Raw genomic sequence first — 24832 nt, 5'->3', positions numbered from 1 at the left:
TTGCTTTGCCATTTCACTTGGAATGGAATATGGGAGGGAGGAGTCATAATGTGCTTTCTCAGTATTTAACAGTTTTTAGTTTTTAATTAAAAGCTGTTTAATCCCTGGTCAATATGAAAGAAGGTCAAAACTTCAGGTTTGTTATTTGTTGTGGTAAATTTTACAGGAAATTTAAACTGCACTTAGTTTGCTGTAACAAAGTTTTCAGTATCTTTTTTTTTAAAAAACTAGCTTCTGGAATATCCTGTTATATTCTATGAATTGGCATAGTATCATTTACTTTGGTAAAGTGTAAGCTGAGGATGTATCCCTCCAAATAACTTCTAAATTTATTATTTAAAATCTTAAAAGAAACTGTTCTTAACTTGTAATTTTAATTTTTTTTCCTTTTTTTTTTATTACAAGGGTTAGACATACTAAGTTAGTTTTCTTTTTCAGTTTATTCAATTAAAAAAAAGTTCTTTCTGAGTTTTCTGGAGAATTTCTGAAGTTCTTTTTGTGGCTGATGCACAGTGTTGTTTTTGGGGTTTTTTATTTTCAGGAACATAGATTTATCTTAATGGATTTCTGTTGTCTTTGTAAGTTTTTTGTGGGATGCAGTCAGAAGAAAACCCTATATTGGAAGAGAATAAATATCTAGTACCTCTAAACTGCTTTCAGAATTCTCTTTATGAACCCTTGCTTAAGATTGAAACACCTTCATGTGTTTCTCTGTTTTGAGCAAAATCACTAGGTCTTCATTTACTGTGTTATCAGGGGCATCAAATACATACTGAAAGCCCTTATCAGACTTACATGCTTACAATGATTTTAGTGTTGAACATTTTCCACAATTGCCTTTTATCAACTGAGACTTTTTGTTTCATATGCTGTCTGGACTGATCAGATGTGACAGTCACATACAATGGGTTGTGCTACGTAGTTACGGTACAGTGTGAATCATACAGATGTGTTTTTTCATCATTTCAGATTTTCCAATAAGAAAAGCCTTTTTGTTTCCTAGGTATTTTCTTTCATAGTCTTTTCTTCAGTGTTCTTTCTCTGTCACATGTGAAATTAAAGTAAAACTTAATGCAAGGGGGGGGATGGCGAAGTATGTATGCTTTTGCAGCACATTTAATAAACCTAGAAATCTCTGCACGTACTTCTAGAGCAGATATCCACCTACTGTATGGAAGTTCTGCATGACCACCATCTAGAGAGATTCCTATTCATGCCTCCTGGGTTTTATTCCTATAAAGAGGAAGAGGCATATGGTTCTTCCAGCACTTCCTTTATAGGCCCAGATGTCCCTAGAAATTACGATTTTTGTTAGAGGGAAGAGATTGAACTGGCACCATACCACTGAACCTGTGTATTTCTTCTACATTGCCTGTATGGTTAATTCTCTATCTCATCCAGACTTCTGCCCACAAAACTAAAGGCGGATTGTGTATAATCAGGTGGTGAAGTGCCTGTGTGAAAATGGACTTCTAAATATCTTATCATCTTTAAGATGTTTCCAGACCTGTTAAGCCTGTTCAATCTTAGAGACACTCCATGTTGTATATAAAAGTAGTATGAATGTTTTGGTATTACTTGTCCATGCCTGAAATAAAAGGTTCTCCTGCTTTAGCTTTATATTAAAAAAGCTAGATCTTAACTTTATTATTCTGGCCGAAGATCACCTTATGGGCATTGAAAAATAATGGCATTGATCTTAAGAAATGGAAGTTGTGATTTTAGGGTCTGTCAGATTCTCTATGATTTTAAGTCCAAAGTCCGGTCATACATCTGACAAGTAGTTGGGAGGAGAGTTCTCTAACTAAGACAAAAAAAACTTACCTCCACTCTAATTGTGTGCTGCTTTCCAGGTGGGCTGCCTGGAAATACTGCCCTCCACAAAGGTGAAAAAAAGATGATCAATGCTTATGATGTTCCTGACTCTATTTTGTAAAACAAACAAAACAAAAATGTTATATAAAAAATGGAATGAAATCACTAGTGAGAAAAGGTAATGCCATCTTGAAACATTCAGAGCAAACCAGCAAAGAACAAAGGTAAAAAAGCACCTATGGCAGTTAGCATGTAGGAATCCTGCAATCGGAACAAACTGAACTCTTTTGGATCCCTCTTGTGGATTCAGATATCTGCTTTTACCACGGTTCTTGAGCTGAATTTACAGCTCAAATAGCAGGAAATTGAAGAGTCAGTATTTCTACCTATTTTCAACAGCTTTTAACTCTTGCTCTGAACAGTGGCTGAATTGCTGTCATGTGGTTTGGAGCAGGAATCAAAGCTGCACATGGTTCCAAAGATTCCTATTTGAACTGAGTGTGACACTGCACCTGCACTGTTTTATCAGATTCACCCCATGTCGCTTTTTGCTGCGGATGTTTTGCCATGTGCTGAGTGTACATGTAGCTGAGGGTAAGAGTAATCTGTAAGGAAACTGTAAATGCTGCTATTTCTGTAGCTTTATTGAAATTAACTATTTTCCTAAAAGGACTGATGTAATTTTGTCCCTCAACATTGCTATTAGTCAAATGGTATTCGCTGAGTTTTCTGACCTGACAAAGATGCATGTAGAGTAACAGCCCAGCTTCTGTTAGAGTATCTAACATCAGGTTACTGTTTACATTTGCTTGCATCCATGGTAATGGTCATATCCAGTTTAGTTTAATCAGCAGTTGACTACAACATGGGAGAGGAAAGCATATGTGTGTATATATAGTATCTAAGCTGTATTTAAAAGCTTGTTTACAGAAATAAATAAACTGAGCTAAGCAAGAGATCGCACAGCATTTTTCACCAAACCCATGCTGTTTGGAGTGCTATTTTTTTATAGTTTTTGGTTGGGTTTTTGTTATTGTTGGTTTTGGGGTGTTGGGTTGTGACATTTTTTTTGTGCTGGCAAGATTGCTCTGCACTAAGAATCGAAGTGTGAGGTATAGTTTCAGTTAGATACATTACAGACTTTGTTCTGCATGATAGGGGTATGAATTTACTCTTGAGCAGGAGGTCAAATAGAGGTTTCATATGCATTCAGCTTCTTATGGGAATTGCTGACTTCCTACTGAGGTGGTTGAGGATCATAAAACACAAGGATCATAGGCACAGACAGAATGCTTTGATATTTTTGTCCCTTCAGCCATGATGCAACGGTTGCAAAAGTAGAGGGGGTTTTATGAGAGTGAAATAATTTCACTGCAGGAATTAATTGATCCTGAAAGACTCCTCCTTTACTTAACCCACCATAATAAAAAACTTACATATCTTTGTTGGAAGCAGAACTTGTTTCAGAGTTTGTAGACAAAATGTTGCTTTATGAATACTTAACAATCATACTGTGATAGGAAATAAAGGCCAGATCAGGACAACAACTGTATGATACACTTCATACAACCATGGTTTATCTAGCAGCTGTGTGGTGGATTGGGTCTTGCTAAAGTCATTGTCTTTCTGGGAGGAAAGGGAACGGTGTTGCTCAAGTAGTGATCAATGGTTACAGCTTTTGTCTACACTGTGTGAGCAGTCCTGCCCATTCTTTCGCTGCCAAAGAGTTTATACTTTAAGAAATACTGGTAGGATTTCCCTGAAGAGATGAGCTTTATCATGGAGGTGCACTAAAGAGAAGTGAGAAGAGGCTCCTGAGACAGAGTAAGATATTGGAAATAATGGGCCGCACTTGGTACTGTGTAGGTGTTGAGTGAGTGGCTCCTCATGGTTAGCTGTTGTCAGGCAGCAGGTTTTCATGCCAATTTGGCCAGCCGAAGTTATGTGTTTTAACATATATTCACTGGCTGCTTTGCCCTGCTCATGTGGCACCCTAAGGAAGGGTAAAGGCATTTGCAAAAGAAGTGGAAACACGCATGACCGAAACAGGTATAGATATCCAGGGAGATTTAGACTGGGTATTTAGAAAAATTTGTTCACTGAAAGGGTGATAAGGCATTGAAAAGGCTGCCCAGGGAACTGGTAGAATCACCGTCCTGGGAAGTGCTCAAGAACTGTGTAGATGAGGCCCTCGGTGACATGATTTAGTGGTTGGACTTGATGATCTTAAAAGTCTTTTCTAACCTAGCTGAGTCTACGATTAGATAATGAAGTACTGAAAGAGTAGTGAAATAATTCTTCAAAAATTGCCTATATCAGAGGGGTGCCTCAGAGTTTTAAACTGATTGTTTAGCTACAAAAGCTGGTTAAGGTTTTGGGTGTCCTAAGATTATTCTAGAGTCACAGCTTTCTGTACTATGTTTTATGTCTCTTTTGGGCAGTGAATGACATGATGTGAATCCATCAGGCTAGTGAATCCTTGCACAGAAGCTATGCTGTGCCAGAGGAAACATGTGGCATACTGAATATGAACTCTGAGAGTACTCTCACTCTGAAGCCCCTTTCAGTGCTAAGCAGTTATGATCTCCAGCTCAGCCGGAGGGGACGATGTGTTGAGCCACTGAGCCTTAAGGCTAGTGCTTTCATGCCAAAGTGTTTGTGTTGATGTAAGGGAGTAAAATCTGGCCCAAAGCCTCACTGAATTGAAAAATTTATTAAAATATATGTTGAAAGAGGAATTTGGCATAGACTCTAACTAGAGAAAAGAGGAAGAGAGGTTAAAACCTTGATTACTTTTTACCTGTTTACCTAATTCAGAGTTTAAATTATCCCATATTTTAATTAAAGCTTGGCAAGATCTCTTCTGATGGTCACTAGAGAAAATGAAGAGAGGCATATGTAAGTGGGAGAAGAGAACCCACTGTTTGCCTAATTGTGCTTGGTGCTGCTAGATGCCAAAAATTCATGGGGACATGTAACAAGATCTGTGTTGCTGTCTCAATCAAAAGGCTTTTTAATAGATTCACCTGCCAAATCCTATTACTAATAGCATATGATTTTTAAATTAATATTGGGTTTTGGTTTACTTCTTTCCCTAGTAAGCTATTTACAAGGTGCCTCATTAATACTTTTAAGGTAGTATACGGAGAATTGGAAGAGAAAGCTGCACCTGGGGAATGGAAAAATTTCAGATTTAGTCTTTTGCGTTTTCTCCATTGTAAGAATATATTTTGTGAAAATTCACTGGGGACAGCTAGACAACTGCTGATAAAATCCTAACCTGTCTTTTGCAGAGAAGATTACCATGAAGATGGGTTCTGTCAGCCATACAGGGGAATTGCGTGTGCACGAATCATTGGAAACAGGACCATTTATGTGGACTCCCTCCAGATGCAAGGGGAAATTGAAAACCGAATTACTGGTAAGATTATACACTTCTATAGCAGAGCAAAAAACATTTCTGAAAGTACCAATTCAAGTATAAATAATGTTCTCATCCTGTTCAGCGTTATCGGTCAATGACTAAGACATCCTTATATTCAGGTTCAGAGAAGGTGAGCCAGTTACCCACTTGTACAGTTAGCAAAATTTGAAGCCAGGAAGATGAGTATCTGCTGTCCTTAAGTAAAATGTCAGAGCATTAACTTTTTAACAGCTGGTAGTTTGTTCTTGAGCTTTTTGCATGATGGATTCACATAGAAGACTTTTTTGAAAAACAATTTGTGACGTACTAAAAAGGTATTGGGTTTTTATTTTCTTGAAAAATGTATGGTGACTTTTCCCTTGGGTTTCCTCTGCTGTTGCATAATCCTGGCAGAATCTAAATTTCAAACAAGCGACAATCTTCTTGTGATCTGCACCTACTGATTGTTTCTTTGATCATTGTTTTAATACAGAGTCACAAACTTGCATTCGAAACTTCAATGACTTTTAATGGTCTGTACATGAACATGGTTTTTTTCACTGGACCTCCTTGGTTAGGTGACATGAGCGTCTGTGACTCTGATGTGAACAAGTAGAGCAAGCAAATGAACCCATGGAATAAACTGTTTATCATAATATATGGCAAACTAACTCATTCCAGGAGGAGCTTATTTGCATCTAACCATATATGGCTAAGTGAATCTGCAATTTTAACATAGTTGGTTGACAGAAAAAATTTGACTGTCAGCTCTGGCTCCTTAAAGACATTATCTTTAAGACCTTTGAAAGAACACCAGGTCAGGTTTTTTGCTGTTCTTGAGATGGTGATCACATGATGGGACTGGCAAAATTCAGGTGTGGACCTCTCCTTGGGCTGTTGTGACTCATTCATCTCCCTCCTTTCTCCTGTACTTTGCTGTTTTTCCAGCTTGTTTACCATTGTGTTGTTAGTTGTACATACTATGGATACAATTTTTTCTATGACATCATCATTGCTCTGTTTGGATGTTTTTTAGCATTATGGAAATGTTCAGCTATCTGAAATGGTGAAATCTATAACTCTGAATTAGGTTAATAATGTCCTTAAAAAAGAAAAAAAAAACACAATCACCAACCAAAAACCACACCACCACCACCAAACCCTCCCCCCCAAAAAAACCCAAAAGAAACTAGCAAAAAGCTAACCAACCAACCAACAACAAAAAAAACCCTAAACATTAATGAAAAAACAATGTGAAAACTTCTTCCAGCATCAAGTTATACTTGCTTCTGAGATATACAACATCTGGCTGCTGGATCCCTGACACCACTAATGGTTACATTTTGGAGGCTGGGGTCTGGGACTCTGGCCTGGAGTTGGGGGGAATATCTGATGGAACTTTCCTTTTTTAGAAAAACTCTGTGAACCATCGTGTAGGGCTGCCCAGTGCCTAGCTAGGTGGTAATGATGATCCATTAACAATACGGCATTTTCAAACTATATACACGTGAAGGACAGACCAAATGTCTTACGCAAAATAACCCTGAGGATTTCACAGAAGACTTGTTTCTTCCAAGTCTACTTACATGTAAAACAAGTAATGCATTCAGACAGTGTTCTCTGTTCAAATGACAGGGTTTTTTTGAAATTGCAGTAATTTATTAGATTTAAAAACAAGCAAACAAAAAAGTTGGCTGAGATGTTGCTTATACTTTTGCCCATACTTTTTAAATGCAGGTTTTGGTACCTCTATGTGTTCTGGGAAAAGTGTGCATGGGAAACGGTGACACCTACTGCCCAATGTCGAGAAGTTTATGGGAACATGGGGGAATTTTCATTCTAGACTTATTTCCCTGCTGTGTTGCTGTGTGAGATACATTCTGCTTGTCCCTACCCCCCTGATGCTGTTGAGTCCTGGCCATGTGCTTAGGTGGAATTGCAGCCTTCTATTAACAATAGTACATGTCTGGAGAAAACCTTGAGACATGACTTGAAAGACTGGAAGGCCAGCAATAGAGAGTGCATGGACCTGACTCCTGACCAGTGGATGCGTGTGGTTTGAGAAGTGTTTCCTGTGCCACCAAACAGTCCTGCTGGCTTTTGCACCTGCCAGTAAAATAAAGACATGATCATGAATTGTGCACTTTTCACTCATGCCAGTCTATGTTCCGTAATACCTTCATAAAAATTAGCCTGGTGTTTCAAATAGTGACAGCGACTTCTGAATTCCTCCAAAGCTTATTTTTTCCCTGCTAGTCTTTGGGACAGATACATCACAGATGCCGTTTGAGGCCTGATTCATGTGTGCACGCATTTTCCCCTACATGGCAGATAAATGGTTATATTCCTGTGTTAGCATTTCTGTATTAAAATAAGCAGAGGTGTAAACAATACAAAAGGCTGGAGCTGGGGCTGTTTACTGCACGTATGACGTTTATGAGTAAACAGAAGACAGTCTGATAGCAGGTAGCAGCAGGAAGTAGATGGTTGAAAGGAGAGAGCTGGACAAGAAGGAAAGAATTGATTTCTAAGTTGTAAATAGACTGGTGAATTACTTCAGCTGCTCATTTCCTCTCGTTTTACAGTGCATGTTGATGGAACATGCAGTCTAGCAAGCCTCACTCACAAATGATGCTTTCTAAATTATCAATAAATATTTCTCCATTTAAAGCTTGACTCATTCCCAGATATATGACGTACATGCACATTGGTCTTTTCTTTGCAGTGTACAAGGAAACTTTCAGATAAACATTAGTGTGTAGATGCTGAGACCTTGGGAGGATTAAGTCCCGAGTTCACTACAACATTCATCTTAATGTGGTCAGTATGCTGAGACTGATTGCATTTTTCCCTGAACTGCTGCCTGTTAGGCTTTTCATGTCTATTAATATCTCCCCAGATACCAGTGGCGCACTTCCTTTTGCCTCTTAAGACTTGAAAAACACTTGTCAGAGTTTCTACAGGAGGAAGAAGCTAGGTGATCCTTTTTCAGATTTTTCCTACTTAGGAATTTAGGAAACACGTGTTAGCATCCTGGCAAGTGTATCTTTTCTTTGCTTTTTTATCTTTTCAATTTAAAATTAGTCAGGTGCCAACAGTTTGCTCAGTGCTAGTCGCTTGGGTAAACTGAGGTCTACAAGCTCTGTCCAGATGTCAGAGGGACACTGGAATGCTGGATTTGCTTTCTGCATTTGTCATCTCTCCTTTACAGCAGAAGTTACCTCATTTCCCCACTGCTCAGTGGGCTTTCAGACCCTCAAGAAAAGACAAAAGCTATAAAAATCAAATTACAGAATATTATTTCATGTCTTTTTTGAATTAAGCAGTATTTTTGTTCCTTTGCAGCTGCATTTACCATGATTGGCACTTCTACACATTTGTCTGATCAGTGTTCACAGTTCGCTATACCATCCTTCTGCCACTTTGTATTTCCCCTGTGTGACGAGCGCTCTCGGACACCTAAGCCACGGGAGCTGTGCCGGGATGAATGTGAAGTTCTGGAGAATGATCTCTGTAGGCAGGAGTACAACATTGCTAGGTCAAACCCCCTCATCTTGATGCAGCTACAGCTGCCTAAGTGTGAGGATCTCCCAAGACCTGATACCTTGGAAGCTGCCAACTGCATAAGGATTGGAATCCCCGTGGAAAGGCTCAGCCGATGTAAGTCCAGGTGTTTCATCACTGGGAAAAAGTAGTATCTGTGGCTTTGCTAGGTTGGGTTGGAGAAGCAGTATTTTTATAGTCATGGTTTTTGTAAAGAAAGTACTGATATACTGGATGCTGCTAGTTTTTAACATGTTAATACTGGCCATAATCTTGCACTGTTGTAAGGTATAGTTAGGATGGTGAGGAAGTTTAAAGGATGTTGCTTAGTACTGAAAAGGGTTATATCAACTGCCCTGGGCTATAAAACTTCATATTCACACAGCCGATTTTGAATTCTATTTACAGTGCATTTCAGGCTTCTGTTTCCACATGCCTGCCCCACCTCTGGCTCAGTCTTTGCCTTTCTGAGTGAGTCCCCCTGTGCAGCTATTTTTGAGTTATGTTTACCTATCAGTAAACCTCAAAAAGATTGTGGGAAATTTACTGGAAAAATCTGTTAAGAAATTAAACTTTTAATGTTCACCCTTTCTATATGGAAATCCACAAGAATATAATCCTATAAATGAAGCAAGGAGTGTAATTGCCTTTCTTCACCTACACAGGATGGGTGAAAATATTGATCTCGCTTCTGTGAATTTGTATTTGCATCCAGGAGTAGATAGGCTGTTCCTGGGTCACTAATTATGTGCTAACAATTTTTCTGCCTACTCTTTTTGCTAGCAATTGATTACTTCAGAGCAGAAACCAGAAATAACTGGGTGCAAAAGCACAGATACCCACAAAATGGAAAATTCAAATCCCACAGCTTTCATTTAAATCTTGAAGTACCTGACTTCAAGTACGTTTTGCATATGTGGTCTATGCATTAAAATCCTTTTGGTCTTGCTGACCTTTGATTGTTTTGTTATTAGCAATGTTTTGTCATTAGCAATGTTTTGTCAAACCCTGTGTTGCAGATCATCAGTGCTACAATGGTTCTGGAGCAGACTACAGAGGGACCGTCAGCGTTACTAAGTCTGGCCACACTTGCCAACTCTGGGACTCCCAGAGTCCCCACAGCCATGATCTGACAAGCACACAGTTCCCAGAGATAGGCGGAGGGCATGCGTATTGTCGAAATCCTGGAGGTCAGATGGATGGGCCCTGGTGTTTTACAAAGAACAAAAACGTACGCATGGAACTGTGTGACATACCTTCTTGTAGTATGTATTATTCTCTTTCTTTTTCCCCCCTACTGTCCCAAATCATGTGTAATTTTGAATGTTGCCTATTTCTAAAAGTACAATTCACTTAAGAAGGTTATGGTTTCGAATATTCTGCTGTATGCAGCACCCTTGTTTTGTGTGGTAGGCATTTAGTATTTTCTGGAGATCAGAGCTTGTAACTGAGATACTGTGACCCTTTTTTATTCCATATTGTGTGCTTAAGCTGAGGTAATAATTAACAACACTGCTGCAGTTCGTATTCCAGCTTGTCAAACGCCAGACTCGATGTACTTACCACCAGTATGGTTTGCTCATGCTATTCAGTGGTGTCTTGCAGGCAGCAAGGATTTTTAGGTCCTGTAGAGGGAGATACAGCACCATGCTTGGTTGGAAGGAAACTGTAAAGTGCAGAAGCAGAGATACCGTAAAACTTGATCTTATCAGAAAAGTCCCATGCTGTCTGCTGGTGGCTCTGTACTGCACTACTGATAGCAAAAATGAAAAGCAGAGCTCTCTCAGCTTAATACTGGCCCCCTCACTTCCCTGTATTGGTACAGCCTTCACTCTAGAGCTGTAAGGTGGTAACAGTCTTTGGACATGACAAAGCAACTTAATAACTGTGTTTCATTAGAAAGAAAAACATGTTTCCTGCAGCAATACATGTATCATGGAAGCCATAACAGTGGTTGTGTTACAGACTGTTTGGATATTTAAGAGTTCTCAAAAGTGAGGAAATTTCTTAGTTATTTCACTTTTTTACAGTAACTTAATTTGACAGTTATAATAAATTTCTACGTTGCATGTGCCATAGTATAAAGATGTGGTTGGGTGAAAGCAGTAGCCACGAATAGCAAAACCGTGGATTGCAAAAAACATCTCAGGCAGTTCCAGTGAAAATTTTGGACATCACTATGCTGTCCTAGAGTCTGTAAGTATCAAGTGTGCTGATGGCTCTTGCATATTTCTATTACTGTAACATAAATGGAACAAATAATATCTCTGCCAATGAGAAGTGAGATTTATTTTATTCTGTGTAGAAGATTCATTTTGTTCTACCAATGGAGGCAGAAAGCGGGCAAAGTACTGATGAAATGGCTGAAGCACGGTGATGACAGACTTCAGTGTTGTGCTATGGTTTATTGCATTTTTGTCACTGCTTTATATACTGTGATGAAAACTACTCATTTGATTTTTATTCCTGAACAAGATAATGCAGTGATACTCTAGTCTATGTACTGCAGTTTCCACAACTGTAATCCCCAAAAGAAAAGTGAAATAAAACACATACTGTTACAGGCAATGCATTAAATGTGGGGCTCCTAATTTACCTTCATACTGTTAGTTGTTATGTCCATTGAAACTTGTTTGAAATATTTAATGGAAAATTACAGAGAAGGGGGAGGCAGTAATGTGACTTCTGTTTGCAACTTACAGTCATTTATTTTTTTTTAAATTTATAATATTAATAATCATACTGCAATTGTTGTTTGCTTTTGTGTTTGTTTTGTTTCTTTACTATAGGATGCATCAAAATTACTTATTGTAAACAGTGAACATTTCTGTGCCTGACAGGTCCACGTGACAACAGTAAAATGGGAATCCTCTATATCCTGGTTCCCAGCATAGCCATCCCTCTGGTTATCGCCTGCCTGTTCTTCCTGGTGTGCATGTGCAGAAACAAGCAGAAGGCATCTGCTGCTACACCACAGCGCCGCCAGCTGATGGCATCTCCCAGCCAGGAGATGGAAATGCCACTCATTAATCAACACAAACAGGTATTTTTTCCAGAATTTGCTTAGGCCACGTATTTCTAAAATGTCATGATTTTCAGTGCCTCAGGTTATCAGTGTTCAAATTGAGCTGTATTGTGAGGGATGTGATTTCCATACCATGCTGGCCATCTACTTTAGTGAAAAACACTATCTGTATGTAGAAATCCTGGCCTTGGGCAACAGCTTTCAGGACAAAGGATTTTGTGACATTTGTCCTTACCTGCTAATTCCCATTCTGCCTGCTGTCACAGTAACTAGAAATGTTATTTCTGATCCAGTCTTCAGCCTACAGCTCATTTTCACTCCTGATAATGACACAGGTGGTTAGCTTGTTTAAAGCAGGATTCACGGTGGGGTTTCTTGTCTAATCCATCAGCTCAGTCCACTGGCATTCTGAACCACCACTGTGTAGGCAGCTGAGCCAGGGTGCAACATGTTTCTAAGGCTGTGTGTCACAAAAGATGGTGAAACAAAAATGGCTTTGAACTCCTGTCTAGAGATCTCAGCTCCTGCATATGATTTTCTGGGTCAACTAACTGATCTCTATACTAAAATCCTGGTCAAAGCTAATGCTGATTTTTTAATCACAGCATTTACAAGCTGCAAGCTCTAAAAAACCCACAATGCTTAATTTGAAACAATTGACAACATCTGTTCAGGAGACTCTGTAATATTTGCAGGATATTGCCAGTTGCAACAAATTGCATTGATTTTGTGTGATAAGGGGAGGTTTAATGGCTGCGTCTGGGCTGTGCTGGAAACTGCCTGGTCCATTCTGTTGGCAACTAAAATAAGAGTTTGTTCCCAAATCACCTGTTAAAGCCCCTTTCCAGCCTGCCCTGCTCCTTCCTGCTGTGATGGCCTGTGTGTGAAGCCTCCTCCAGGCCATAGAGATGGTCAGGACGGACCCATTATGTCGTCATCACAAACTCCCTTGCTTTCCCTGCCAGCTGCACTCTTGGGTTTGCAACCTTGTCCTTCATGTACTAGAGAGAAATTCCTTCTTGCTTCTGCTCCTCTTCCAGCCCCTTTTCATCAGAGAGCTACCATGAAGTTTCTCAGCAGGGATACTACATACTGCTACCCACAGGCAGTGGCCATTCCTGTAGTGCAGTGGAAGAAAAAGGCATATCTGCTACTGCAGAATCAAAGGAGAGAGGTTTTGTTCCTCCTTGTTTTAGGATGTTTCAGTTTGCCTTGAGGCTGCCAGCTCCTCAGCCAGTGCCCACAGCGTTTCTGATGAACCTCCAGTGAGCACCACTGGACCAATCTGAAGGACATGTGCAGCTGCAGCTAATAGACATCATTGTTCACCAGATTTACTCTGAACCGATTATTCATTTAGCTTGCAGGAAATACGGTTGCTCCTTTGTAAAAATAATTACACTCATCAACTTGCAGCATAATTTAATTTACACTTCTGATAATAGTATAACTCATTTCAAGGTTAACTGTAAGATCAATATATGATGTGAATACACAAAAAGCTTAGAAGTCATTTTGACCTAGTTTATCTTCCATTTGGAGCATCCAATTACTAGGAGCTTTTCTTTAATAAGATACTCTATCGTTTAGAAAACATTGTGACATTACATTCTTTATGTCATTTCAGGCTAAACTTAAAGAAATCAATCTATCCACTGTGCGGTTTATGGAGGAATTAGGAGAGGAGAGATTTGGCAAAGTCTACAAGGGACATCTTTTTGGTACAGCACCAGGTGAACAGATGCAAGCTGTTGCTATCAAGACACTTAAAGACAAAGCAGAACTGGCTCTTCGGGAAGAATTCAAACATGAGGCAATGATGAGATCACGATTACAGCACCCAAACATTGTTTGTTTGCTGGGAATAGTGACGAAGGAACAACCCATAAGCATGATATTTAGTTATTGTTCCCACAGTGACCTCCATGAGTTCTTGGTGATGAGATCTCCCCATTCAGATGTTGGCAGCACTGATGATGACAAGACAGTAAAATCCACTCTGGAACCAGCAGATTTTTTCCACATCGTGACTCAGATAGCTGCAGGAATGGAATATCTTTCAAGTCACCATGTTGTCCACAAGGACTTGGCCACTAGGAATATACTGGTGTTTGATAAACTGAACGTGAAAATATCTGATTTAGGCCTTTTTAGGGAAGTTTACGCTGCTGATTACTACAAACTGATGGGAAATTCCCTTCTTCCTATCCGGTGGATGTCCCCTGAGGCTATTATGTATGGCAAGTTTTCTATTGATTCAGATATATGGTCATATGGAGTTGTCCTGTGGGAAGTTTTCAGCTATGGCCTGCAGCCTTACTGTGGTTATTCTAACCAGGATGTCATTGAGATGATAAGGAACCGACAGGTTTTGCCATGTCCTGATGACTGCCCCACATGGATATACACTTTGATGTTGGAGTGTTGGAATGAATTTCCCAATAGAAGACCAAGATTTAAAGATATACACAACAGACTAAGAACATGGGGAAACCTTTCTAATTACAACAGCTCAGCGCAAACCTCTGGGGCAAGCAACACCACACAAACAAGTTCTCTCAGCACAAGCCCTGTTAGCAATGTCAGCAATGCTAGGTACATTGGACCAAAGCAGAAAGCTCCAGCTTTCCCTCAACCACAGTTCATACAAATGAAAGGGCAGATGAGACCGATGGTCCCACCTCCTCAGCTCTACATTCCAGTCAATGGTTACCAGCCAATGCCTGCCTATGGTGCTTACTTGCCAAATTTTTATCCCGTCCAAATTCCAGTGCAGATGGCTCCTCAGCAGATGCCTCCCCAAATCATTCCCAAACCAGGCTCCCACCACAGCGGGAGTGGATCCACCAGCACAGGCTACGTAACAACAGCACCTTCCAATGCATCAGTGGCAGACAGGGCTGCTCCGCTTTCAGAGGGCACGGATGACACACACAATGGAACAGAAGACATCACCCAGAATCCTGTCCAGGAGGAGGAGGAAGAGGAGGGCTCTGTGCCTGAAACAGAATTGCTGGGTGATAATGACACACTTCAGATGGACGAAGCAGAAATTCAATCAGAAGCCTAAGGAATTTGGCCTTATTACTGAGAATTTCACATCACTTCCATGCATGGAGACTGTAGATCCTTAGGCTTAATAGCAGTGATTTTGATCTGACTAAAAGAATCAAAACTAAAAACCCTACAACCGTGTAAAGTGCAGCAGTAATGATATACCAGGTTTACTGACTGTTCCCAGCATCATATTTTGCAAATACAATGGTATAGAATTGCTGAGTTTAATCTTTTTTACTGTTCTACAGTTCTTGAGGAAAGCTGCTTTTCAGTTATGTACTGTTGCTGTGCAACGTATTGCAGAGTAGCATTGCACATCATGTGTATCATGATACGTGAGTGTAATGTTAGTGAATTATGCTTAAACCAATAATACAAAAAGGAATCCAGCTAAGGTTGCTGAATTGCTCTGAGCATAAAGAAGTGCCCTGGATGCGATGGACAGCTTAGTTAATAGTATTTATCTCTTTGACATAATGGACACAAGATTGTTATTTGCTTTTTGAGTCTGAAAAAATAACAAGTTGAGAATACTGATCTGTGTCTGTATTATGATAACCAGAAAAGTAAGGAATCTGAACATAAAATTGACTGTGCTTGGTCCAGCCCAGCAGCATGTCACGAAAGGCCATCGATAATGTCCACCCAGGGAAGATGCAGGGGCAGTTTCCCCAGGGTATTTCACCAGGCTCCAGCAATTTGTGGTTTAGGGACTTCCCAAGCCAGAAGTGTTGGGTTTTTTTTCTGTTTAATAACCCTTGATGGAATTTTCTACCATGATTTTATCCAAATGATTCTGAACCCATATAGACTTACAGCATCCACAACATCTTGTGGAATACTATAAGAGGAGAGAGGATGGCTTTCTTTCATCATTCCCAATGAATGACTGCAACAGAAGCTTCCAAACAAAATCGTCTGACTGCATTTATGGATGAAAGTATTCTTTCTCTGCTGTGCATTTTCAGCAGCAAGCAGCCTTAATACACTGTTAACCAAAAATGGGGATATTGTAGGGGATATTGTAGGTGTGCACTAACTTAACAATCCAACTTTAATTGCATATTGGTTATCAAGTACAGAAAAGAGCTCCACATTATATGTTCCTGCATTGTTAAAGTGTTGGGTTTTGTGCAGAGTCATAGGCTTACTTGATTTACCACAATTACTGCTGGATTGCATGTGAAACGGTGTTTTTTCCTGCCTCTTTAGACAAAATGAATCTTTGAACTTTAGAAGACCAAAATAAGCAATTTACTGTACAAAGTGCTGGTTTTGTGCTTCTATTTGCAGGATGAATTGTGTACAGACCTTTAAATGTAATTTATGTTTTACTACATTTTATATACTTTCTTTCTTTGAAGTATTTGGATTTTTGGATGAATGACTTTATAACTTAACCATTTTCAATACTCACACGTGGTGCAGTTTTTATTGTATTGCTGTTTCATTTTCTTAAACATGCAGACAGGTCCACACATTTCATGACCCTTTCTGTTACACAAGCAATACACATTCTTGTTGTAGAGTTGTAGCCAGCATACACTTTAGCTAGAAGTTGTATGTCCAACATGGAGTATTCAATAACGTGATACAAAGCGTATCATTAAGTATGTTATCTTTATAGTTCCTACCGCCAATGTTTTGTTATGGTATACTGTGGAAATAGAGGTGGCCACAGTTCCTTAGGTTACAGGTTTCATACCTAAGCTACAACTTTCTATTTTTATTACATTGGGATTCACTTGTTAGTTTTGTATCATTGTTATCTACACCCTGTGTTCATGGTATGGCAGCATTACTTATTTCCAGCATTTCATCTGGATTTGGAAATGCACTGGTAGGAATAAATATGAAAGCTTTATTACTTGTGTTAATATAATGCAGCTTTGGGTGCTATTACTAAATAAAGGATAAATAAATAAAACCACATTGGTTATTTACTTTTAGCTCTTTGTTTCTTCTAGGTTTCACATTCTCAGATTAATGAACTTCATTAATCAACTACATTGACTTCCTTTGCTAACCTATTGTCTTAAAAAGAATATGTGGTCCGAGTTACACCACAGATATGTCAGTGAGAGATGAGGTATAATAAACAAATGAGTGGCAGTCAGTGGAAGGTTCTGTACAGCACTGTCTGAGGTTCAGCCCATTTCTGACAGCCAAGGAGCATTACAGCTTTGGGGGCTTTGGATGCAGTTCACTAAACTCCTAATTCCCTTCTTCATGCTTCATGAATTCAAGCCTCTAAGTCACTGTAGTCAGAAAAATTAGGACATACTCCTATACTGACTTTCCCATCCCCACCAAGACATGGATGCTTTCTCGAAGTGGTATTAGAGGATTGGTATACAATTCTCTAGCCCAGCCTTGGTGATAGTACTGCTGAGGGGTTTTCTCCCTTCTGTTGATGTGAACGTACTTGCCTGAGCTGCCACAATCAGAGCCATGACAGCATGCAAACACGTCCTTGGTGGCTCAGGTGAGCACCTCTGCACAAATGGATACCACAACCACATCAGTGGAAGTCATATAGATTGGCAGTAACTTGTTGCTCTGCAATTTGCCAGGCAATTCTGCTGGTGGTAACTGCTGCAAAGACCCACCCACAGTCAGGATTTGCCTTTCCTCCTCAAGGTTTGGAAACAAGGCCAAGGAAGAGCAGCAAAAGCATGTGGTAGTAAGTAGATGTGATAAGGCAGTAAGGTGGGAATACAGGAGGGAAGGCTTGAGGTTGTGGCCCAGTAAAACCAGCATAATGCTCCTCACTAGGGCATTCAAAGTTATATATTCATGCCAGGGCTAGTAAAGCTGGGGTTTGTTCTGGCTGCAGAACAACTTTTCTAGGCAGTGAATACATGTCTGGACAGCCAGGAGAGGGCAAGGTGTTTTTGAGAAGATGGGGATATTTCAAAACTTTTCTCCTGCCTCTTGCTAATTGCCTCCTCTGCTTCAGCCAACATGGTCTTCCCAAGAGGACAGGTGCTGAAAATTAGGAAAAATGGATAGAACATTGGTAGTGTCTGCAGCAGCCCACTGATGAGACAGGAGGCTGCAGGCAGCAGAGTTAGCCTCTTCTGCATCTCCAGTGCTGTATGACACTGGACTTGCTGCATGCTTTTCCCCCCTACCCATACTAATTGATTTAGCTGTCCTTATTCAGTCCCAGCTCTCTGATATTTCGCATGCGTTTGATCTTGGCTCACACTGTTGTGAAGAAAGAGCTCATCATGGTTTAATTCCAGCTGGCAATGAAGTACCATGCAACAGCTCACTCACTCCCACCCCTCTACTGAAATGCGGAGGAGAACCAGGGAAAAAGGTAAAAACTTACTGGTTGGAGTAAGCACAGTTTAATAATTGAAATAAAGTAAATGATGATAATACAAAATAAAGGGAGAAAAAAAACAAAGAACCAAGTGATGGACAACACAGTTTCTCACCACCCACTTACCAATGCCCTCCCAGCCCCAAGCAGTGATTATCCCTTTCTGGGTGATTCCCTCCAGTTTATATACTGAGCATAATGTGCTGTGGTGTGGAATATCCCTTTGGCTAGTTTGGGTCAGGTGTCCAGTCTCTGTTTCCTCCCAGCATCTTGTGCCTCTTCTCACCGGCAGAGCACAAGAAACAGGAAAGTCCTTTATCAGAGTAAGCACTGCTCAGCAACAGCTAAAACATCAATGTGTTATCAGCAGTCTTCTCAGACTAAAGACAAAACACAGCACTGTACCAGCTACTAGGAAGAAAATTAACTCTGCTAATGCCTGTGCTGAACAAGTCCCTGGCAAGGCTGGAGATCAGCCCAGCATCAGCAAGCCTCAAGGTGTGCACTGCCCGTATTCATGAGTCCTGGTGAGGAAGAGGCAAGGAGGCAGAAGCTGGAATATGAGGCAGGAGGGTTTTGGGTGTAGCATATTCACAAGTGCTAAGGGAAAGTCTTGACTTATGACAGGATTTTCTTAGGGTTCATGTATGGTAGAGCACAAAGAATCAGTCTGTAGGGTTCAGCAGTGCCTTGGTCAGCTGGGCATCTGCTGTTCTTGAAAACAAGTGTGGATCTGTTTGCAAAAGCATATGGTGTAGATGGGAGATGAATTTGCAATCACAGGGCAGAGACAATAGGGTATGGTTCAGAGTTTGAGTGGGGACACCAAGTAACTGGAGTTCTGCACACCTCCACCATGCTAGTGTAGCCTGGCAAGAACACCAGTCTGAACCCTGTTCTGATACTGGCTGAGATCTGGATTATTGTGAGGTGTTTTCATCTGGTTTACCAGAGGGAAAACAGAACTAGAAACAGAGCAGTATAGACAGTTGTGTAAGAACCGAGGATATTCACCCGCAGTGCTAACTGGTCAGTAAAACAGGCTTTGTTGTTACAAGCTTTGATAGGCAGCTTCATTCCTTCATCTAACCATCACTACTCTCAGTTTCATCTAATGATTCCTATAAAGGCTGATCCAGAAGGAAATGCCTCCTGTGAAGATATGAATCCTTTGCTTCCTGTATCTGCCATGGAGACAATCATGGTAATTCAAAGGGAAATTACTACACAGTAACAGAACCTCTAATTTTTATTAGAGTTATAAATTAGAATTTGTTTTTCACTTATTATCTAAAGATTTCATTAGATGTCACTAGCTTCTGTGTTCAGTGAAATTATTTCACTTTGGCCGTACAGGAACAAAGGGAAGAGGTCTGGTGCTTTCTGGAGGGAGCTCAGGGACACTTGTTTAGTTGGAGCACTCTCAAAAGATGTCAGCCCTTGAGGTATTTGCCAAAATAAGTGTAAGGATGAAACACCCAGCTGAAAGCACAGTTCTGTCTTCAAGTAAGGCCATGGTGTACTGTTTTTTAGTCACAGTTTGACAGTAACTTTGTTTCTGTACTAGCAAGCTCTACTGAAAACTTCTCAAAACCAGCATTTCAGTTACCCAAAATGTGAACAACAACAACAACAAAAAAACACTAGCAAAGCCATCCTCTATTTGAGGAAAGGCATTTAATTCATATTGTAAGGATCAATGTATGCTCCTGCTCTGTAAATAAATCTGTGAAATGTTAGTGGAATTGAAGGATTCAGGTTTGGGGGATTTTCTCAGACACTGGGAAAAGGGTATTAGAAGATTAGAAGAGTAGTAGCATACAGCATGAATGATGGCATGGCTCAGTGAACAAGGTTTAGTTCCATCTTACTAGAAATCTGAATTTTCTTCCCTTTTTTTCTTTCTTTTTCTTTTTTTCAAAGTGACCCTTTACAATCCAGTTTGTCTAGCTTGCAGAAATGACAAGTCATTAGCTCCTTCAATTAGCAAGATGGCATCTGATCAATCTAGAGACTATCAAACAATAGTAAGTGTGCTCTGCTGACAAGCCAAGTCCATGATATCCTGTTCAGGCAGACCTTTCTCTAATACAAAACATACTATATCTACTGTGATAAAATGTAGGATGGTTCAGCAGGGTTCTGTTGACAGAAAAATGCAGTAGAAACATTTTAACAACTGATATTCCTGTCTTGACCTGTGTTTGATGTTGAAAAGTTGTAGAGACGGGACTCTCTAGGCACTGCTTTTCCTTGATAGATAGACACATGTTGAGTGCTCCCAACACTGATTTCCCACTGCAGAAAACTGTGCCCCCTGGCTTGCTTCATGACCTCGAGTAGAAGGCAACCCTGCATGTGTATGTGTACACACATGCCTGGTTTTGGAAGAAAAAATAACCTGGAATATAAGGCAATGCTCTGCGTTCAGGGTCAAATGAAATGTGTGTGCATGAGTGCACATACAGTTATACATATACATATATGTATACATACACACATACACACCTATGTAAACACATGTGCATACAGACACAAAACAGGAAGGGGCAATGCATATTCAGCTAATTGCAGTTCCTTAGGGAATGCTTTGCTCTTTGCCCTTTTTGCAACGTGCAGATGTTCCAGGACTCTGTGAGGTCTTTTGAAGCTCTGAATCCAAACCCAGTTCCTCCTGGTCTAAAGTCCTTCACTGGCACTGCTTCCAGTTGGTCACAGTACTCAGGGCTGTGCCAAGAAAAGACTCCCAGGGTGACCCTGACACAAGGAATGCCCTAGCAGCGCTCATGGAGTACCACCCCCACTCTGGACCTGTGGAGGGGATGTCACTATCACAGTTACACTCCTGCAGTCCCTCTTACACCCATGATAAGGATCTCAGTGTTCTCCCAACCCAGGCCCCATGCAGTTGTTCTAAATGAAAAAACACGGCTCTAAATCTTAGCTGAGTACTGCAAGATTGCAGAAGCGGGGGGAAGTAATATAGCTGAGGTTATGGCAGGAGCTGGAAATAGTATGGGGTTCACAGGGCTGTAAATCTCCAGGAGAGTCGGAATTTAAAATAATATGATACCAAAGGAACGCACAATCCGATGTAGCTACTTCTCATTTCTATTGATCTGAAAGAGGAACTTTACTTTATCTCATTTACAATGTACCTGATGGTTTAACTGTCTTTTTTGAGACCTGTGTCTAAAACTGGAAATAACCGGTCTGTTCAGTAGGTTCTTTTGTTAACTCAAAGTGGTGGAATTAGGGGGGAAAAATCAGTTAAAAATTACCGTATTCATTAAATTGAATATTTGCTTCCATACATTAAGTAATAAATAATCATCATGAAGATTTACAGTGTGTACTTTTGTTGCCACATATTTTTTATTTGTAACTGAAGAAGACTTTATTGTGTATGAGCCACCATCCATGTTGAATTCTTGCAAATTTCTTTTCAAACTACCTAATCGCTTGAGATATTGGGAGCTGTTGTAATCTTGATTCATAACTATCAGTTTCAACAATCTTATGAAGAAATCCAACTCTAATTCTTAGTTTGCTTTAGAGGTAACTATTTGATACACATGACTGTTAACAAATGAAAGGAATTCCTTTCAAAACCACAAAAGACACTGTAATTAACAGATGGGGTGGGGGTAGGAAAACAGGCAGCAAACTAAAGAAGTAATTGACCACATAGGGACTGTCTCTAAGTCATTTTAAACCAGAAATATTTCAGGTGCATAGCATTAATTTAATTTAGATGTAATATGATTTCAGCTGAGACTGATTATTCCCAAAAGTACTTTGAGTTTTTACAGCTACAGTAAAGATCTTTGTCTTGTTCTGTTGTTAATCATATGAATACATTTTTTCATAACTTGATGTGGTTTGCCATTTAATTACTTTCGTATCAGATTTAAATTAATATATATCTAAGATGTAACTGGAAATGTTGGGAGAAATACCTTGTGAAAGAGCTAATAGCCACCTGCTTTTTGTATCTAGGAGGAGATGTTGTGTTGCAGTTTTTCCAGTCTTGTTTCCACACCAGATGTGTGTCTTAGTACATCTTTCTCTTACCAGCTCAGTTAGGTGATCATTTAGGTACGAATTACCTAGATTTCAAATTATACACTGTTAACACTGGGAGAACTGGGAATAAAGAATTCGTTTCTTTATAAAGAGGAGGTAATTCATGCTGTCTTTGCTTCCTCTGTTCCTTATTTCTTTAATACATTCCTCACCCTTGCCCTCCATTGGGTATTTCTCAGAGGACAACCACAGCATTCACTAATGCATTTCCTCTACTTGAAATACTGGTCTCTAAAGGCAGACCAAAAGGCACAGTGTATATTTTTATAAATAGATATGTTTACAAATTAACTCAGTCTTGACATGCTGAAAAGCATGCAGTGGCAAAAGTGTGAGGATTTTGTTTTTCACTAACTTGCAAATCCAAACATTCGCAAGCAAAAGGGTGCATGGAAGCAAGGACTTCAGTTTTCAGTGCCAGTTTGCTGCTGACTCTGCTGTGGCCTTCGTTTTTGCATCCTATAAAATGTAGGTGCTGTCTTTTCATCAACATTTTGCCATGTTTATGCTTACAATGAGTGAATATATTTGCAATTTCTTCACCCCTTCTGTTATCCAGGTATCTGATGTAAGCAGTTCAACTCTGAACAGTCCTTTGCTGTTGGTGTGTGATAAGGCTGCTTTTGTGCTAGGAACTACCCCGTGTTAAAAGAAGCAAATGCATCTAAACCAGTGAGGAATTCACTTCCAGAACAGGTCGGGTGCTCTAAACTCAGGCCTCCTCCTACCTCTGGGACACACCTGGCAAGACCCAGAGTAGAGAATGGTGTGAGTCCTTACCTACCTCAACCTAAGGATGGTCATTTTGGCTGACTCCATGCTGGAGGTGCTAAGCCACTGACTTAGTAGTGGAGGACATCAAGGGTCCTAAGTGTTCTTTCACACTCTACTTTTCAGAAAACATTAACCTGAATAGTGACTCCTGTTCCTGACATACCTACAAGAAAATAGATGTAAGGAATGTGCATTATGCAAGGAATGGGTCCCATCCCAGTTCCTGTATAGTACTGAATCATGGAAGGGTTACAAGGAGGCTCAGAGAGTGCAGTGAAGTCTGAATAGATAAGGATTTAAACTCCCAGTTTTCACAATTTTTGTGGAAGGCCATGGGTGTGGAGTATGTGAGTGGTGGAAATGCCTTGCAACTTTAGGGGTTAGACTAGGTTGATCTTTAAAGGTTCCTTCCAACCCAGACCGTTCTGTGAACTGTGAACTGTATGGGCATCTCTTATTAGGCAGGAGTCTCATGCTGAAAGCTGGTGCTGAGCTGCTGAAGGTGGTTAATTTTGCACTGAGTCCCCATCTCTGTCACTGGCACCATGTGGGACCCTGTGTAAGTTATTTAGGTTCATGTTGTTTCTCCTGTAAACAACAAGATTGCTAGTGCTTCATAAAGGTATTGTAAGGTTAAGCATATGAAGTACAAGGGAATTCATACTGCAGACAAGATTAGCAGCTGGATGATACATTATGCTTCATGCTAGATATGGTACAAAGGCATTGCATAAAGGCATTTTCTGCTTCCGAGAAGATTATTTTATTACCAGGCTGCAGTGTTCTTGGTCTTGGTGCAGACTGTTTGACTATAGACAAACTGTGTGCAGATGCAACACTTATGTGGATGACATTGGTCTGAAATGAGTAGATTCATCTTGAAATGACAAACTGTCTTAAGGCCTGAACCAAAGCCAATTGAAGTCATTGGGAAAAACACTTCTGTTTTAAAGGGTTTGGGATTAAGGTCACGAGAAACATTCATCTTGTTCTTTTAGATAAACACTCCCCAACTTGTAATCACAGTGTTATTAAAGCATGGTTTTAATTTTTTTTAGCAGCTTCTTTAACACAGAGTGAACATTGCATCCTTCTCTGTATAACTTTAAAAAGCCTGTAATTTTTTCTTTTTTTTCTTTTTTTTTTTTTTTTAGTGTGGCACTGTGACATTGTAACACCTTACATTGTTCTGTGCATCCCAAAAAGTATTCATAATACATACTATAATTTCTTATAATTGTTTTGTTCGCTAGCCTGTGCTCTTGGGAAAAATATTTGCCAAAAGAACATGCATGAAAAGCTCTTTTTTTTTTTTTTTTTCCCTTATGGCTTTGCTTGGGAATAAGCATACATATTTGCAATAATCTGCTTTTAATAAGTGGGAGTTAATTTACCTACCTTGTTCATGCATTTTTAAGAGAGCTGTCGTATGAGGGGCTTTGGGGGGAGGTGGAGAATTGGGAAGGGGTCTACCTCCATTCTGAGGTCCAAATCTAAGTGTTCCTGAACAAGGGAGAGTGGGATCAGAGCAAGACTGTGCTCTGCCCCATTCACATGTATTGAAAACAGCCACATCACAGGTGTTGGGAGTCAGAAGGCCAGCAATCCTGGGGACCACCTTCCATTGGGGTCCCCTATGGCAAGCCTGGTCCCTTCCATGTTGGCGCCTGGCTCTGGGGTCTTTCTTCCTTTCTTCCAATGGGTACTTGGAGTCTATTCCAGGGCACTGAGCACAGTAAGGTCACTGTGGCAACTACATGTGGCTCTAGGGATGGAGCTGGTGGACACTAACAGCTGC

General features: G+C 40.1%; 1 protein-coding gene across 1 annotated transcript in view; it reads left to right on the top strand.

The window, feature by feature from the left end:
* ROR2 (receptor tyrosine kinase like orphan receptor 2) overlaps positions 1–15440 on the top strand; it is a 154224-nt gene extending 138784 nt beyond the window's left edge. The window contains exons 5-9 of the mRNA XM_061368682.1: positions 5109–5236; positions 8564–8878; positions 9781–10026; positions 11602–11804; positions 13414–15440. Coding sequence (XP_061224666.1) covers positions 5109–5236; positions 8564–8878; positions 9781–10026; positions 11602–11804; positions 13414–14856 — 2335 coding nt within the window. The 3' untranslated portion in view covers positions 14857–15440. The remainder of the gene's footprint in view (positions 1–5108; positions 5237–8563; positions 8879–9780; positions 10027–11601; positions 11805–13413) is intronic.
* The last annotated feature ends 9392 nt before the right edge of the window (positions 15441–24832 follow it).

This window comes from Neopsephotus bourkii, unplaced genomic scaffold (genome assembly GCF_033783945.1).
Source record: "Neopsephotus bourkii isolate Nb327-2 ecotype Australia unplaced genomic scaffold, CSIRO-AGI_Nbou_v1 NB_1441, whole genome shotgun sequence".
Lineage (NCBI taxonomy): Eukaryota > Metazoa > Chordata > Aves > Psittaciformes > Psittacidae > Neopsephotus > Neopsephotus bourkii.
Note: the sequence above shows the minus strand (reverse complement) of the source record. Positions and strands in the feature narration are given on the sequence as shown.